Here is a 17,696-nt window from a genome sequence, read left to right as displayed (position 1 = left end):
TGATGATTTAGCAATGAAGACTAAAGAGAGTCCAAACTAATATGAGAAGAATCAGGAGACAATAATGTCAAGAGGGGGAGAATATTTAATGTAATAAAGTCTCACCCTTCCTCTTTTTGCAATATTTTAAAATCAAAATGAATTATTTCTTAGTAATTGTGGGAAAATTTTAAGACATTAAAATTAGTTCTCAACTTATCTTATTATGGAAATTTATTGTATTGGATATTAAAATGTTTATTAGATATTAAGATGTATTAGTATCATTATGGAAATAGTGTAGCCATTTTTACCTCATAGGCTTCTTTGAACAAATCTTGGTGGGGTCAGTTCCTAGATGACATTTTGAGAGCACTGCATTATCATATAATATAATGCCAGAAACCTATATTATAAGATGAAGAAAGAGGCAAAAGCTATACTCACACTTTAACTCCAATCCTAGTAAAGTCACTGGGGATGGGAAAAGTTAAGAGAGAAAAAATGGGAATGATAAGATGATATGATTATATAATATGATTATTTAGGTCCTGGCCTGTTTTGGTATAGTTCATTATTTTATCAGACTCACTGTCAAACCCCATTTATTAAAAATCATGTGCCATGCTAATTAAAATATTTTAAAAGTTGTTCTTTATTTCACCAATACTTTTCTCCCTTCATCTAATAGTGTCCTTTTAGGGATTAGAGATCTTTTCCAAGTGCTCTGGGTCTGTTGCCTAGATCACCTCTACCTTCTTTCAGCTCTAAACCTATGATCTTATGTAGGGAGATGATTTGAATATGATGGAAATTTGTTTTATTTTTATTCTTTGGAAGGAAAAGAGGTTTTGGCCTAAATGAGGAGGGAAAATAAAGAAGCTTCTATCATATTAAATTTCTACAAGGTTAGAAGTGAACTGACTCTTGGAGAGTAAGCTATAAGGAAGAAACCTGTAGAGGCTTGAAGAAGATAGATTTGACTGCTTTTCCTGCTTCTCTCTGTTCCTATTTCCCTTCCTCCCAAATAGCCAAGTGATTCTTTTGTGTTAATCTTTTCCTGAAAGTGACCTGCCAGCACCCATAACTTCTGCAATTGGAAGAAAGACTTAACATAACTACGATATATTAATGAACTACAGATTTATCTTTGCCTTTGTTTGTCTTCCTTTAAGACCAAGTCATACTGTTAATAGTCATCACTTTTTTAAAAGGGATGGTAGCTGTTAGGAAGCCTGCTAGGGGGGAAAATTTTTTTTTTTTTTTTTTTTTTTTTTTGACAAAAGAGATATATATATATGCATATATATATTTAAAGGATTATGGACAAAATGAAGGATACAATAGACATCAGGAATGCCAAATATGAAATAGAATTTGGAGAGCATATGGTAAAGACAAGTTCCCCCAGGGGAACTCACAATTAACCAAGAGAAAGAAAATACTCCATCAGGTGGGAGAGAGCCATTGTCTGGCAGGCTAGATTGGTCAGAGTTAGCTAGAATAAGGATAATGGTGCCATTAGAAGGAAGGTACTATGTGGACTGACATAGGGAAAAGGGACTGACTACCTCATAATGGGTTTAGTCCTCAAGAGAATTTGGCAATCTAATTCAACTCTTAAGAAATCTTACCACAAAAGCAACTTTGCTTAGGAACACATTTTAATTTTTTGTTTTAGGAGTCAAGAAATCTACTTTCCAAAACTGAATCTAGCTTGATCTTGTATATGCTTTGTATAATCTTTTCAGGCATTCCAATTATGAAAAATCATATAGTTTTTAATAATTGCTGAAATAAATTTCTAGGTTTCTTTGGATACTTATGCTTGTTTTTCAAAGTTCCCATTCAGAAATATTTTTAAATTATTTCCCCTCTCAGGGATTGTACTCAGTTTTATAAGATAAATTATCCTTGGTTCCAAGTCTTAATTCTTTTGCCTTTTGGAATGTCGTATCCAAATCACTTTTATAGTTATAACTATCAGGTCTTGTGCGATTATAAATATAATTTCTATCCTCCCCCTTCACATCCCCACAGGGGCTTTCTTCTTCATAGGTGCCTCTGAGTATAGCAATTTAAAACTTCCAAAACTAGTTTAATTTTCTTAGTCAATTGTGTTGTTCACTTCTTGACTCAGTGAAGTGTTGAACATCCTGAGCCAGGGATCTAGGGAAGCTGTATTTTGGTTTAATACCTCACTAGTACTTTGTGATGTCATTCTTTTTCTTCTATGACAACTGAGGTGGGAAGAGGAATATCTTTCTTTATACAGTATTGATTTATACTCTATATACGAAAACATATTAAGAATTAGTGTAAAGTACACTGGATTTGGATGCAGAGGATCTGGGATATAATCTCAACTGTTAATTATTATGAGTTTCTTAATGTGCCCCAATTGTGAACCTTTATTTCATAATTTATAAAATAAGGTAATAACTTGAATTACCTATATCACAGAAATATTATGAAAGTCAAATAAGATAATGAATATATGATGTAGATACACTTGTGCTATCAGTTGTATAACTGTTGACATGTTTTTTAATTTGATAGCCTAAGGTTGTTAAGTTCTGCAGTTATAATATTTTGTTTCTATGTTGAAAAGTTGTATTCTAGGCAATGCTGAAAATTCCCTGTTTGTATTTGAGCTTTTTTTTTTTTTTTTTTTTTTTTTTTTTTTTTTTGCTTTACAAAATTAAGTATCTTACTACATTATTAAGAAGAGCTTCCTTCATTAGTCCATTGAAATAGATGGTTAATTCATTTATAAGGACAAAAGAAGAGAAAGCTAAAACTAAATTTCAAAATCTATTGCTAAATGAAGATAACTGAAAAATAATGACAATGCATCATTGGAATTGGAATTCTCAATGAAGAAATACATTTCATAGAAGCATAACATAATAAGTTGAGAGGAACTTCAGGAATAGTTGGTTTTATCAATGAGGACCTGAGGTTCAACTGAGATAAAAGGATTGCCCAATCACCACAGCAATTTAGTAGCACTTATTAATACTATGTTTAGACATTTCTCCTCTTAACATTTGTTTTGAAAATGTGAATTTGTTCCAAGAGCATTGATATATTAGGTTGACAATAATGTGAATTTTGCCTTGCCTTTTTGGATTTCATCATCACACCATAATGGTGTGGGGCCTTTGGGAAGAGGAAATATCTGGCTCTCCTTTGGGGACAAGTGCAAATAGTCATCCTCTTTAACCTATAATGAGGTGAGAGATATTAGGAAAGTAAAACACTAGGAAGAGTGAGAGGTGAGGGCTTTGAGAGGTAGATAGGGAGACCCCCCCACCCCCAACATGCCTCTCCAGAACAGACTGATTTTTACTTGGGCCCTTTGACCCTAGTCACTCTTCAAGGAAAAGCCCAGATGTCTCCATCCATAGTTGCAATGTTATAGTACTCCAGTGGAAATGGACTTAGAACTCTATGTGGTAATGGGCGGGGGTGGGGGTGGGGGTGGGGGAGTGTCTGTTAGTCCATCTCAGGGAAGACAATCTCCAATTTTCAGATTTGGAGCTGATCCCATCCATGCCCCCTCAGGCTGATTCCTTTAATGTTCTTCATAGGGCAGAGACTAGGGTTTGTAACCTACAGCTGCTCCCCTGGCAGTGAGTTTTGAATGTTATGTTCCCATTTCATTTCCCCATAAGCCCTGTGATTTTGATTACTCAATTTTGCATAGCACAGTGATTTTTATGAATAGATAATGTTGTGTTGTAGCAGAATTCCCCATATAGTAATTCTGAATCTAGTGTTCTATTACTGTATCTGCTTCTTGATTGATTCTTAAAAATCTAAATGCTAATACAACTTTATAAAAATCTATTTTCTAAATAGTTTTTGGGAGTGGGAAGTGGTGTTATACCTTAGGTAGTATACGGTTAGTATAGTATTCAGGGTTCTATGGGCTGTCATTGTCTTTGTCAGCAATTTGTCAACCTGTATGTGCAAACTCAGCTTGCTATTTTCACTCATCTTACTTGGGCTTTCAATTCTTAGCCAATGGTACAATAATTTGAGTGCGGTGGTAAAATAATTTTATTATTCAAAGAGTTCTGGTTACTACAAAAATTTTTTGTTCTTTAATATATTAGTGAAGAATATAGTTAGATAATAGACATAGACATTTATTTTTGTTATGGCACCTTTTTCTCAAAGGTTCCTATAATTGTAAAGCTGTAAGTTGTTCTGACTTGAAATGGTGGTTTCCTTATCTTTTGTGACTTTCTTAAAGAAAGATAAATAAAAAAATCAATTTTAAAAACACATCAGGAGAAGTATTTCTACATTTTAAAAGGAATTTGGTTTGCATGCTGATGGATGAATTTTCTTTGTCATATAATGTCAAGATAAAGTTTAGGTAAGCATGAATAATCTTGTCAGAACATGCTATGGTTTACCAAAAAAAAATATTTGGCTTTGTTTTTTGTGTCTTTTAAAACAATAAAATGTGTAACTTACTGTTTCTGGTTTGTTTTTTTTCCCCAAGCAAAAGTTTCAAGACGCTCTCAGGAAAGAGAAAATCTTGGCATGCTGGTATGGTCACCTAATCAGAATCTATCAGAGGCAAAATGTAAGTTTTAAAAACAATTAAATTTTCTACCTTTTTTTTTTTTTTTTTTTTTTGCCCTTTTTCAACCTTTTCAACCTTTTTCTTTAATTATATGTATGCAAATCTAATGAATTTATGGATTTGGGTGTAGAATTTTAATACTGCTAGGCAGCCAGCCATCACAAAAAAGGTCTTCAGTGAACTTCTAGACACAAACCTTTGAAAATGTTGTACCAAGAGCTTTCATAAGCATCCATTTTTTTCCCCAAAAATGCTGTAGCAGCTGACACAGAAATAATATTGCTGAGGTAGGATTAGAGGCTCAGGCAGGGAGGGAGCACTGCAATACAGTAACTAATCCAGCTGGAACTTTAAGGATATTTTTAAGGTGCCAAAATTTAAAAAACCTTGGAATGTAATAGGAAGAATTACAACGCAAATGCATGTTGTAGAAAATGAATTTTCTGTTGCTAAGAATTCAAAACCAGAAAGGCCAAGACTATTTAATTACAATGAACTCTTTTAAAAAATTATAATTTAGGGGCAGCTAGGTGGCGCAGTGGATAGAGCACCAGCCTTGAATTCAGGAGGACCTGAGTTCAAATCTGGTCTCAGACACTTAACACTTCCTAACTGTGTGACCCTGGGCAAGTCACTTAACCCCAGCCTCAGGGAAAAAAAAAAAAAAAAAATTATAATTTATTTGATTTTTGTCTGGTTTTAAAATTGTATTTGTGCCCTTAGCTACTTTGTTGTTTTTTCCTCTTTTGGTACTCCAGCTGTTAATAATTTTTACTGCTAGTGTAGCTTTTTAGCATTTCTGGTCTCTTTTCATCCTGATGCTCTTCTTCTTTCCCTTCTTCCTCCCTCAAACACACCCACACATATATACACAAACTAATCTTAAAGATGAATTTTGTCATTCTCAAAATTTTTGTTTTCTCCCAAGTAAAAAACAAGCCTTTTTCCTTTGAATAATTATTTGCAAAGATATAATCCTCTCTTTCTAAAAAAATAATTTTTTAAATTACATTTTTAAAGTTCCACATTGACTCCTTTTCTTCTCTTCTCCCTCCCATTTTCCTCCCACCACCTCAGTAATAGAGAAAGCTACCATTTGGCATAAATAGACATTTTGCATACTTCTCTATTAACTTTTTTTCTGGAAGTGGATAGCATCTCCATAGGTCTTTTATAGCTGATTTAAATATTTATAATACTTAGAATAGTTTAGTCATTCAATTATTCTTTGAACCGTCTTGCTGTTAGAGTATACAATATTCTCTTGGTTCTTCTCATTTAACTTTTCATTATTTCACGCAAGTCATCCATGTTTTTCTAAAATCAGTGTCATAATAGCAGAGTATTCCATTATAACCATATGTCACAATTTGTTTAATTTTTTTTTCCTAATTTATAGGCATCTGCCCTATTTTCACAAAAGAAAGGTGCTGTAAATTTTTGAGAACATAAAGGTTCTTTTCCTTTTCCCTTGATCACTTTAGGAAACAAATCCTCTTGTGATATTGGGCATAATTTCAGATTATTTTCCATTATGATCAGATCAGTTTTTGGTTTTACCAACAATGTATTAGCGCCCCAAATTTTCCATAACCTCCTCCAACCCTTGTCATTTCCCCCTTCTAGTCAACCTGCTAAGTGTGACATGATATTTCAAAGTTATTTTAATTTTAATTTCTCCAATAAATAATGATGTGTAAAGCATTTTTTTTATGTGACTAGCTTTGAAGAAATCATTTCTTCATCTAGAAACTGCCTGTTCATATTCTTTGATCATTTATCAATTGAAGAATGGCTTATATTCTTATAAATTTGAGAAAGTTCTATATATGTTTAAGATCTGAGACCTTTATCTGTGAAGCTGTCTATAAATATTTTTCTCCCCATTTTCTTTGTTCCTTCTACTCTTAGCTATATTGGTTTTATTTGTACTTAAAAAATTCAATTCTCTAAACAATGGTAGCATCATTAAGAGTGGATACATCAACAAGATGGAATCTGTATTAAATCCAATTTGATCAGCATTTCAACTGTTCTAATTTTTAAAGAGTATTTTACCCTTTGCTCTCACCCTATTATTATTATTACAAATTTGAGAAATAAGGTGGTGGTGAGCTTTTTCATATTCAGAAAGACCTGGATTCAAGTCCTCCTTCTGATACATCTTGATTAACTCTTAAGAATAAATAGTTGCTGCTTTGATAGGAGGTGCTTCATCAGACATTCTCTGCTACAATGAAATCACAATGTAGACCAAAAAAGGAAATACTAATATAATGACCATGTAGAAATATGGAATTATTTTGGAAAGGGAACTTAGAAGTGAAGCTAGTCTAATTTCCTACCCAATTCCTAGAGTATTTATTAGTTGGTGGTTTTGCCTTCTCTTGAATACTTTTGTGATAAGAACGTCACTTTCACAAGATTACTCATTAAATTACTCTATTAAAAATAGAGAAGAACTTTCTAACAGTGACTTGAAAAATATCTCTTTATAATCTGTACTCATGCATTTTGGTTTTCCTTAGCAGTCCAAATTAGTTCACTTTCTTGATAATTTCTAAAGGTTTTTGAAGATAGCTTTAACTGTTAATTAGGTGATGTAGTTCAATTTTTCATCTTCGATCCTTCCAATGGCTGTGTTCTAATCTGTCAGTGTCCTTTCTAAATTGTGATACTTAGAGTAGAGTTTAATGCTGTTGATGTGGTTTAAATAGATGGGAAGACCTGAACTTTAGTTGAACTCAAAAGAATCAAAATTATAGATAATAAAAAGGACAGTGAGAGTTTCAATATACTTTTGAAGACTTGGATTTCAAAAGTAAAAGGAAAGATTTTATGAAGATATCTGACTGGAAAAGAAATCTTGTAAGAGGAGACTGAGGAGACCGACAACCTGAGAACATTGGCATCCAGAAAATTTTGCCTAGAAAATTGAATAAAAATTGCACAGGATAACATGCAACAGCTAAATACAATATTGGATTATTGGGAGATATACAAATAAAGCTCACCTAACAACTTTGGGATTAACTACTTGGATTAAAAATTATTTTTAGATAGTAACCTATGAAAGGACATATTAAAAAATACGCACATCAGTGCTATCCAAAACCGGATTTGAAGAAATGTGACATATGTTTTACTGAGCAGAAGTCATTGAGTCTGGGTTCTAATCCTGGATTTTCACTGACTTGCTATGTTATCTCCCTGATCTCCAGGGAGGCCATATTTTTCAAATATGAGAGTTTGAACTAGATGATTCATCCTGCTAGCACCAATATTCTTTGATGAGGAGTGGGTCTTTGATGTTAGCAAAGTTGGTTGTGGTTTTGTAAATTTTCATTAGTAATAAGTAGATTTAGCAACACATGAATTATAGTTCTTTTGAACCTGTGTTCTGTAAATGACCCTTTGTAGAATGCCCACTTAAAAATTGTAAATGCACATTAAAGTAAAAGCTTTGTATTAAAGATTGCTGAAAGTTTTGTTTTAAATGCAGATAACTTTTGAGAGGAGGAAATCAAAATCAATTGCCTTTGTCCTATCTATATAAAATTTTTTAAAAAATACTTCTTTTTGAAGCATTAATTGTTACTAGGTATTCTTGAACAAATACAATAAAAATCATATTATCACCCAAATTTATTTATTCTGTGCTTATCAAGTCATCCAAAGAATATTTTATGGAGCTATAGAAAGCACTACAATATGGAGGAATAAAATTTTGGTAAAAAAGGGAAAAGGTGAAAAGGAAGAAAAAATCCATTAATGTCAGATTGTCAAACTGCCTGGAAGGAATAAGATTTAGTTAGCCTGGTACCTCCCACCTTATTACAAAGATAAGCTATAAATTGATGTCTGACTTCGATATAAAAAGTCCTGTCACAAGCAAATTAGATCATCAAGGAAGAAATTCTCTCTTGAAACTGTGGATAGTTGAGTACATAATTTAACTAACTATAGCAGTTATAATGTAGTTTTGCTTATCTAAAATTTAAGAAGTTTTTGTACAAATTTAATGTAGTTAAATTTAGAAAAGAAATAAATAGGAAAAATCTTTATAACAACATACTTCTGATAAAGTTTATGTATTCAAGATATAAGAAATGGATTCAAATTTAAAATACTTAACAGCAATTTCTGAATATATAAATGGTCAAAGGATGTGAACAGGCAGTATTCAAAAATAGAAATCCAAGCTAACAATAATCATATGAAAAATTATTCTAAGTCAATAATTAAAGAAATACAGATTGAAGCTAATTGTGAGATTCCAGTTGCTGCTTGTCAGACTGGCAAATGTAGTAAAATAGGAAAAAGAGACTGGGAAAATAGATGACTATACTATTGGTGAAGTGTGGTAGATTTGTAGATTAATTGGTCCAGGTATTGTGGAGAGCAATTTGGAACTATGCCTAGAAAATTGCCTTTAATCTACCAATACCATTAGTACTCTCGTGCCCACAAAAAAATAGGAGCGGTAAAGGATGTATGTGTACAGAAATGTTTATAGCAGCTCTTTTTTTGTTAGTCAAAAATTGAAAATTAAGGGCAAGTTTTTTCTTACTGGGGAATGAATGGCTAAACAAATCATATTATATGAATGTAATACAGTAATGTGCCATAAGAAAAAAGGAAATATACAGTTTCAGAGGAGGATCTTTATAATTGTTCAAATGGAGAATGAACAAAGTGAACAGAACTAGAAATAGATTTTGTTTTATTTTACAATGATAGCATAAAGAACTTTGAAAGACTTTGGAACTCTCTGATCAACTCAGTAGTAAATCACAAATACAAAAGTATTGCAGATGAAATATGCTATTCACCTCCAGAGAAAGGGAATATACTTAAATTTAATCAAATTAATAAAGGGATGCTTTGTAGAACACAATTCACTTGGATAAATAAGAAATCTAGAATATAAAGGGAAATGCTGAAAAGGTGAGGATGAAAGAAGAATAGCATTTCCCAATCTCAAAGTATAGTGTAAAGCAGCAGTCATTAAACTATTTGACATTGGTTAAAACATGGGGAAGTAACACCAGTGGAACAGACTGTTCTCCATAGTCCCTGCTTAAAAAATTCCACAGACTCTCTTTTGCCTCTAGGGTAAAATACAAACTCCTCTTGTTTTTCAAAAGTTCTTCATAGTCTGGCTTCAGGCAATTTTTCTTAAGTTCTTCCTTTCAGCCACTTTGTTAAATACAAACTGGCTCTATCATTTTATTTCTTGTCTTTAACTTTACACAAAATGTCCCTAAGTACCTGGAGTGCATTCTCTCCTCATTAATTCCTCAAAGAACCCATCAGTGCTATCTTATCCTACACGAATATTTTCTTGATTCCCCTTTTCTTTCATCCAGAAATTACTTTGCATCTACTTTGTAGACTAAGTTGGTCTTATGTTACATCTTGATCAAATTGTGTACTGATGTGTCCCTTATACATGTTATTTCACCTTTATGAAGTCTGTTTTCTCATCTGAAAAAATGAGGGTAACTTTATATGTACTTCATAGTTCTACAGAGAAAATACTATAGGAAAGTTGTCAAGTATTATGGAAATGATTTATTATGTAGTCAGAGATTCAAGTAGTATTACTCCCTCATGGTTCTTTCTAAGGACAAAGGCCAGAGATATTAAGTCATCAAAATTTAGTAGCAAGATTTTTTTCTTTGTTTGGCCATGACCAGTGTGGGAATTTGTTTTGCCTAGATTATGCGTGTTCATAACAGATTTTTTTTTTTTAATCTTAGTTGGGATGAGGGAGAATTTTTGTTAATTGAAAAAAAATAATCCAAAGTAGGTCATACTTGAAGGTGTGTGGCATGATACTCTTAGCAACATACATTTATTTATTATTATGTGCCAAAGACTCTGCTGAAGAGTAGAAATTTAAAAAGAAAGCAAAAATAGTCATTGCTATCAAATAACTTACATTCTAAAGGGGATGAGGCAACAGACAACATAAATCTATAAAAGTATGTACAAGATGCAGAGTGGAAGGAAAGTAAGTATGTAGCCTTAGATGGGAAGCTGCTAGCATGGAGAGGGACTCTCCTCCATAATCCTCCTCCATAAGGCAGTGCTTAAGCCAAATCTTTCCCTCTCCCCCCTCCCCCCAATAGTTTTTTTTTCCAAATAAATGCAGTTTTCAACTTTACCTTTGTAAAATCTTATGTTCCAAATTTTTCTCCTTTTCTCCTTCCCTTTCTATGACAACAAGCAATCTGATATAGTTTTAAGTATGTGCAATTTTTAAAAATCTATTTCCATATTTGTTACATTGTACAAGAAAAATCAGATCAAAAGAGGGGGAAAATCCACAAGAAGAAAAACAAACAAAAAGGTAAAAATACTATGTTTTTTAGTTCATATTCAGTCTCTACAGTTTTCTCTCTGGGTGCAGTTGGCACTTTACTTCAAAAGTCTATTGAAATTGCTTTGGATCATTGAATTGCTGAGAAGAGTGGAGAGACTATCACAGTTGATCATTAATTATCACATAATCTTGTTGTTACTAAATAAAATGTTGTTTTGGTTCTGCTCACTTCACTCAGCATCAGTTCATATGAGTCTTTCCAAGTTTTTCTGAAATCAGCCTGTTCATCATTTCTTGAAGAACAGTATTATTTCATTACATTCATATAACTGATTCCCTAACTGATGGAAATCCACTCAATTTCCAGATCCTTACCATTACAAAAAGGGGTGCTACAAAAATTTTTGCACATGTGGGTCCTTTTCCCTCTATTATAATATCTTTGGGGTACAGACCAAGTCGAAACACTGCTAGATCAAAGAGTATGCACAGTTTTATAGACCTTTGAGCATAGTTCCAAATTGTTGAGCTGTATCTGAATGAAAGCCAGAAGTCAGAGGTTAGGATGGAAACTAAAGTTATATGATATAGTCACTGTAAAATTACTGAGTACACAAAATATGGGTATGTGTGAGAGTGGACATGGTAAAAAAGAAAGGAGTAATGTAGTAAGCCTGGAAAGATAGCAAATTGTGAAGAGCTTTTATATGACATTGTGGCTTATATTTTATTCTAGAGGGAAAAATTTGAGTTTATCAAATACAGGGAGCGACATGGTCATATTTTGCTTTAAGAAAATCATTTCAGCAGCTATGTGAAACATGAATTGGAATAGGAGAGAAGGGAAGGGCATGAAGGAGGGTAGAGGCTATATTAGTAAAGAAAAAAGGGTTGGCTGCTAGAGATTTAGAGAAAGACACATTATATAAATGACTGGGTATATGGAATAAGTTGATAATGTGCCAGGGATTGTAGTAGTCAGCAGTTATTTATTAATAACTAGCATTTATAATGGCCCCATAAGATTTGTAAAGTGCTTTATGTGTAATCCTCTTTGATCTGCAGCAGAACTCTAGAAGATAAGCTCTCCATTTTACAGATGAGGAAACTGAAATGCAGAACAGTCAGGATTTAATTTTGGGTGTTCTTGATTCTAAGACTTTAACTCTGCCACTACCTATTAAGTGCTTTACTGAGAGCTAGGCACTCCCCATACTTAGCACATGAGATTTAAATTAAAAAAAAAAAAAATAGCCCCTACTCTCAATGAACTTATATTCAGTTTAGGTGGGACACCAAGGAATAACTTTGGGCAGTGTTAGGAAAGTGGATTGCTACAGTGGATTGATATTTAAGAACAATGATAGGGTTTATTTTATTTTGCTTCATGGTTCCAGAACTGGAAAGTGGGGAGGGAAGATGGGTAAGGCATACTACACACTGTTGAGTAGATAAAGAGAACAGAAAGAAGTGAAAAAAAGTAGCCTGCTAGAATTTTGATTGCAGAAAGAAATTACTTAGCATTAGTGCTTGTGATTTGCAATGGAGAGAGCAAGGGATATTCTATCTTCCCACCTTGAGTGGGAAGCTGGTAATGAATAGCCAGTAATGGAAAAAGTGGACAGGGATAAATGTTATTAAAAGGGCATCATATTTCACTGAATGTCAAAAGATGGAAGGAACAAGAGATGAAATGTATTAGTTTTAGAGCAGGCATTTTAGAAGACACAGTGTTAGTGTGTTGTACAGGGAAGAGTTGAAGTCTTTGAGAATGAAAGGGGGGTAGATAGCTAGATTTGGAGAGGATTTTTTTTTTTAACCAATTTTAATTTAGTTTCATAGCGATAGGGCTGGTGAGTGGGGGTAGGGATATTCTCAATGGGGAATGAATTAAGACAGAGGAATTGCATTCTAATTATAATAAGAAGTGGATTTTGGAACTGTTCTCATGCTATGTTCCTGTGTCCTGGAAGGTGTCTGAAACTCTGCCTTGTTGCAGTTACGATTAGGCTTTTAGTTCTTGAGATATCTGTGGAAGGGACAAGAGAAATATGTCCCAATTCTTCTTGCAAACCTAGTCATGTTTAATTATTAGTCCATATGATAAGTTGAAAAGTTGGTATAGTTTTGATTTGCCAAAACTGATATAAATTCCTATCCCTACCCTTCATGCCTGTTGAATCTTATTCTTTATCTTCAAAGAATATAAATTAAATATGAGTTGAGATTATTAACAGTTTGTACTTGTGTCCTCAGCAATATGTGTTTGTGTGTGTGTGTATATATAGTTTGTAATAAACACTTAAGAAATACTTGTTCATTTAGACAGGACTTTTATTCCTTATTCTGCCTTTACTTCTCTCCAGAGAAGAATATAAGCACCTAAAATTTAAACAGCTCATTATATAGTCCCTTCCAGTTGCTCAAATGAATTTTTTTTTTTTTGTTTTTTGTTTTTTGTTTTTTTGCTGAGGCAATTGGAGTTAAGTGACTTGCCCAGGATCATGAAACCAGGAAGTGTTAAATATCTGAGGTCAAATTTGAATTCAGGTCTTCCTGACTTCAGGGCTGGTGCTCTATCCACTATACCAACTAGCTTTCCCATGAATTTCCATTTTATTTACTGATCATTTTCATCTGGATGTGCTATCACATTGCTATCACAAACTTATCACCGCCTACAAATGAACTAATTATCTAACCCTTTCTTAAGTTAAGTTCTAAATTCACAATGTTTTCCAAACCTCCCTTCTCATTGAGAAGGAAAGCAATTTGATATGGGTTATGTATGTCCAGTCATGCAAAACATATTTCCAATTTAGCCAGGTAGTGAAAGAAAACAAAGGACCCTTTTCCTCCCTCCCCCCAAAAGAAAAATTTTTTAAAAATGCTTTTATCTGCATTCAGATTCTACCAGTTCTTTTTCTGGAGACTAGTATGAGTAAAATTCAAGTGGTTCTTCTCCTTCCCCTCCCCAATACCTCCCTCATCTTTCCCTCCACTATAAAAGTTCATTTGCTTTTTAAATTTTTCTTTTTTTTTTCTTTTCACTTCTCTTCTTTTCTTTTCCTTTTTTTTTTCCCCCCTGAAGCAATTGAGGTTAAATGACACACATCTAGGAAATGTTAAGTGTCTGAGTCCAGATTTGAACTCAGGTCCTCCTGACTTAAGGGTTGGTACTTTATGCACTGAGCCACCTAGTTGCTCCTCATTTGCACTTTTTATGTGAGATAATTTTTACTACATTCTACTTCTCCCAGTTTCTTCTTATTTTTTTTAGGTAGCATTTCATTATCTTCAACTCACACCCACTTTGTCTATGTATACTCCTTCTAACTGCCTTGATAGTGAGAAAGTTTTTAGGAGTTATAAATATTATCTTTCCATGTAGAAATATAAAAAGTTTAATCTTATTGAATCCCTTATGCATTCTCTTTCTTGTTTACCTTTTTTTGTGCTTCTCTTGAGTCTTATATTTGATATTCATCAGGAATCTTTCAAGCCTTTCATTTCATTAAATATCTATTTTTAAAAACTTACTTCCCCCCTCCCCACTTAATAGTATTTTATTTTTTCCCAATTACATGTAACAATAATTTTCAATGTAACACATTTCCATATTAGTCATATTGTGAAAGAAAAATCAGAACAAAAGGGGGAAAAAAGATTGAAATAGGATGTTTCAATCTCTATTTAGTCTCCATCGTTCTTTATGTGGATATGGATGGCATTTTCTATTCAAAGTCTATTGAAATTGTCTTGGAAGAGTTTATTGTTGATTAGACTATTGTTGAAAAGTCTACCAAGGTTGGTCATCTTGCTATCGTTATGTTCAAGTTCTCTTGGTCCTACTCATTTCATTTAACATAACATTCATATACCATAACTTATTCAGCCATTCCTCAACTGTTAGGTATCCACTCAATTTCTAGTTCCTTTTGCATAATGTGAGTACTTTTCATTCTTTTATAATCTCTTTGTGATATTAGACCTAGTAGAGACACTGCTGAATCAGAGTATGCATAGCTTGATAGCCCCTTGGGCATAGTTCTAAATTGCACTCCAGAATGGTTGGATCATTTCACAACTCAACTAGCAATGTATTAATGTTCCAGTTTTCCCACATTCTTTCCCTTTTCCCTTTTCAAATTAGCCAATTTGAGTAGTGTGAATTGGTACCTCAGAGTTGTCTTAATTTGTGTATCTCTAATTTGTATCTAATAAATAGTGATTTAGAACATTTTTTCACATGGTAATATTTGGCTTTAATTTCTTTATCTGAAATTTATCTGTTTATATTCTTTGACTTAGTTCTCTATATATTTGAGAAATGAGATCTTTGTCAATAAAACACTTGCTATAAAAATAATCTACTTCAGTGCATTGGTTTTCTTTGTGTAAAACCTTTTAATTTAATGTAATCAAAATTATTTATTTTGCATTTCATAATGTTCTTTTTTTTTTTTTTTTTTTTTTTTTTTTGGTTAAAAATTTTCCCTTTCCCCAAACTATGACAGGCAAATTATCCCTTACTCTCCTAATTTGCTTATAGTATCACTCCTTAGGTCTAAATCATGAACCATTTGGACCTATTTAGGTAGCTGGTGTGAGAACGTCCGTTTATTTCTTCTGAACATGTTATTCAGTTTTGTTGGGTAATTCTTGATTTTAATTCCAGCTTCTTTGCCCTCTGAAGTTTGAAATCCAAATGAAGTGGGTTGTGGTCCCTTTAAGAAACTAGTCCTTTCAGATTGTTTATTCCTTTCTGTTTGAGATTACTTCTAGCCCCTCCTGGCTGATGCATTTATCAGTTCAGGAAGCCTGTACCTTTGATTCACAAATCCTGGTCAAAAGCACCTCTTTTGAATTCTAATAGGAGAACCGGGCTTTTCCCAGCCCCCATTCTAATGATCTGTTCAGGTTTCTCAACCCCCCACCAAGCAAATTCTAGCCCTAGCTGAAATCCAGCAAGGAGCCAATTTGGGATACCACCTATGGGCCCCTTTAGCTTAATTTCTCATTATAAAAGGAAGCCAAACTAAAATCTACTCTTTTCAGAGGGTCCAAACATGCCAGCACCATTCCTGGCACCCCTAGAACTCTCTGCCCACTGGAATATGATTTCTAGTGCCCCTTCTCTTTAATCTCACCTATTTCCTTAACTAGACTTTAACCTTACTTCCAATCCCCATAATAAACTTCTTTTATCAATATAAGTTTTCCAGTCTGTCAATTCCTTTACAGGGGACTCTTGCCAGAAGGGAATCCCAGAACTCCCTACCCTTGGGCTGCCTTTTGACCTCATTTAACTCCCTGACCACCAGAAAGCCTAATTTCATTTGGGTACCCCTAATCTAAACCTCATCACAAGCTCTCATATCCTTTCATGTAGAATCTGCTAACTCTTGTATTATCTTAACTATGGCTCCATACTAAAGTTCTTTTGAGATCATTAATTTCCCAACTCTCATTTTTAGGAAATTTTCTTAAGTGTGCTTTTGTACCTCCTTTTCCATTTGACCAATTCTGCTTTTTAAGGAGTTCATCTTTTAAGTAGATTTTTGTGCCTCTTTTACTATTTGGCCTATTCAATTTTTAAAGTATTGTTTTCTTCGATATTTTTGTGTGCCTCTTTTGACTATTTTTCCCCCCATAATTCTGGGGTCTCATTTTTTTTCCCTCAAATTTTCCTCTACCTCTTTGATTTTTTTTTTCCTTTAACATACTTCTTGAGCTCTTCCAGGAATTTTTTTTTTTGGGGGGGGAGGGCAGTTCACATTTTTCTTTATGCTTTTAGGTGTAACATTTTGGCTTTGTTGTTTTGAGTATATCTTTTGATCTTTACTGTTATCAGAGTGGTTCTTTGTCATTGTTATTGACATTTTCCCATCCTATTTCTTGACTTTTAACTCTGTGTTAAAATAAGGTTTTGCTCCAGAGGTGGAAGGGGCACTGTCCTAAGCTTCAGACCTTAGTTTTAAAGAATTACAAGTTTTATTTCTTCCATTGTTGCATGATATAAAGAAAGATGTGTTTACTACTCTTCTGGCCTGTACTCTAGTGTTTGAGCAACCACAAACTTTTCCATCCTGGAATTGTTTCCAAGATCCCTGCAGCTACAAGTTTTGGTGTGCTAATATTTCATCTTGCCCTGAGGTTGGACACCCAAAACTGATACCTAGATCTGTTTATGGACAATACAGCAGATTCCAGCAAAGGGTCCCTTATTTCTGCTCAGTGCAGATTGAGAGCTCCAGTAGCTGCTGATACTACTGCTGATTCAGTTGACTCCAAGGTCTGCTTTTTTAGACTGTGGGCTAATTCTACCTCATCCTGGTACAGCAGATCTTAGCTACTGACCTTCTAATTAGTCTTTGACTAGAAAATTGCTTCACTCTGACCTTTTTTGGGTTCTGCCATTTCAGAATTCATAATTGAGACATTACACAAGTTTTTTGGAGGGGAATTTGGGAGAGCTTTAGTCAGCTCCTGCCTTTCTTCCCAATCTGGGTTCCACCCCTTAGGAAGGATCAAAACCATTCTCTTGTTCTCTCCAAACCCTCTCTCCCCCCATTTTAATTTTCTTAATAACTCTTTTAGCTATTTTCATACTTTCTTATTCAATCCTCAAAACAAACTTTTCAAGAAGGAAATAAATCAGAATAATCTACAGGATTACATTCCTACTCTTAATCACTAAATAACCATAATTTGATCAAATGCCCTTTGATTTGTCATACCAACACATATGTGTTCAGTCTAAAAACTGTTCCACTATCTAAAAAGTAT

The 17,696-nt window shown here is 33.6% G+C and overlaps 1 protein-coding gene across 1 annotated transcript in view; it reads left to right on the top strand.

Annotated features, from left to right (window-relative positions):
- RCOR1 (REST corepressor 1) overlaps window positions 1-17,696 on the top strand; it is a 92,876-nt gene that overhangs the window by 44,740 nt on the left and 30,440 nt on the right. The window contains exon 3 of the mRNA XM_074291207.1: window positions 4,496-4,579. Within this exon, the coding sequence (XP_074147308.1) occupies window positions 4,496-4,579 (84 nt within the window). The remainder of the gene's footprint in view (window positions 1-4,495; window positions 4,580-17,696) is intronic.

This window comes from Sminthopsis crassicaudata, chromosome 2, assembly GCF_048593235.1.
Source record: "Sminthopsis crassicaudata isolate SCR6 chromosome 2, ASM4859323v1, whole genome shotgun sequence".
Classification (NCBI taxonomy): Eukaryota; Metazoa; Chordata; class Mammalia; order Dasyuromorphia; family Dasyuridae; genus Sminthopsis; species Sminthopsis crassicaudata.
The sequence above is the reverse complement of the archived record's forward strand: the minus strand, read 5'-3'. Positions and strand labels throughout refer to the sequence as shown.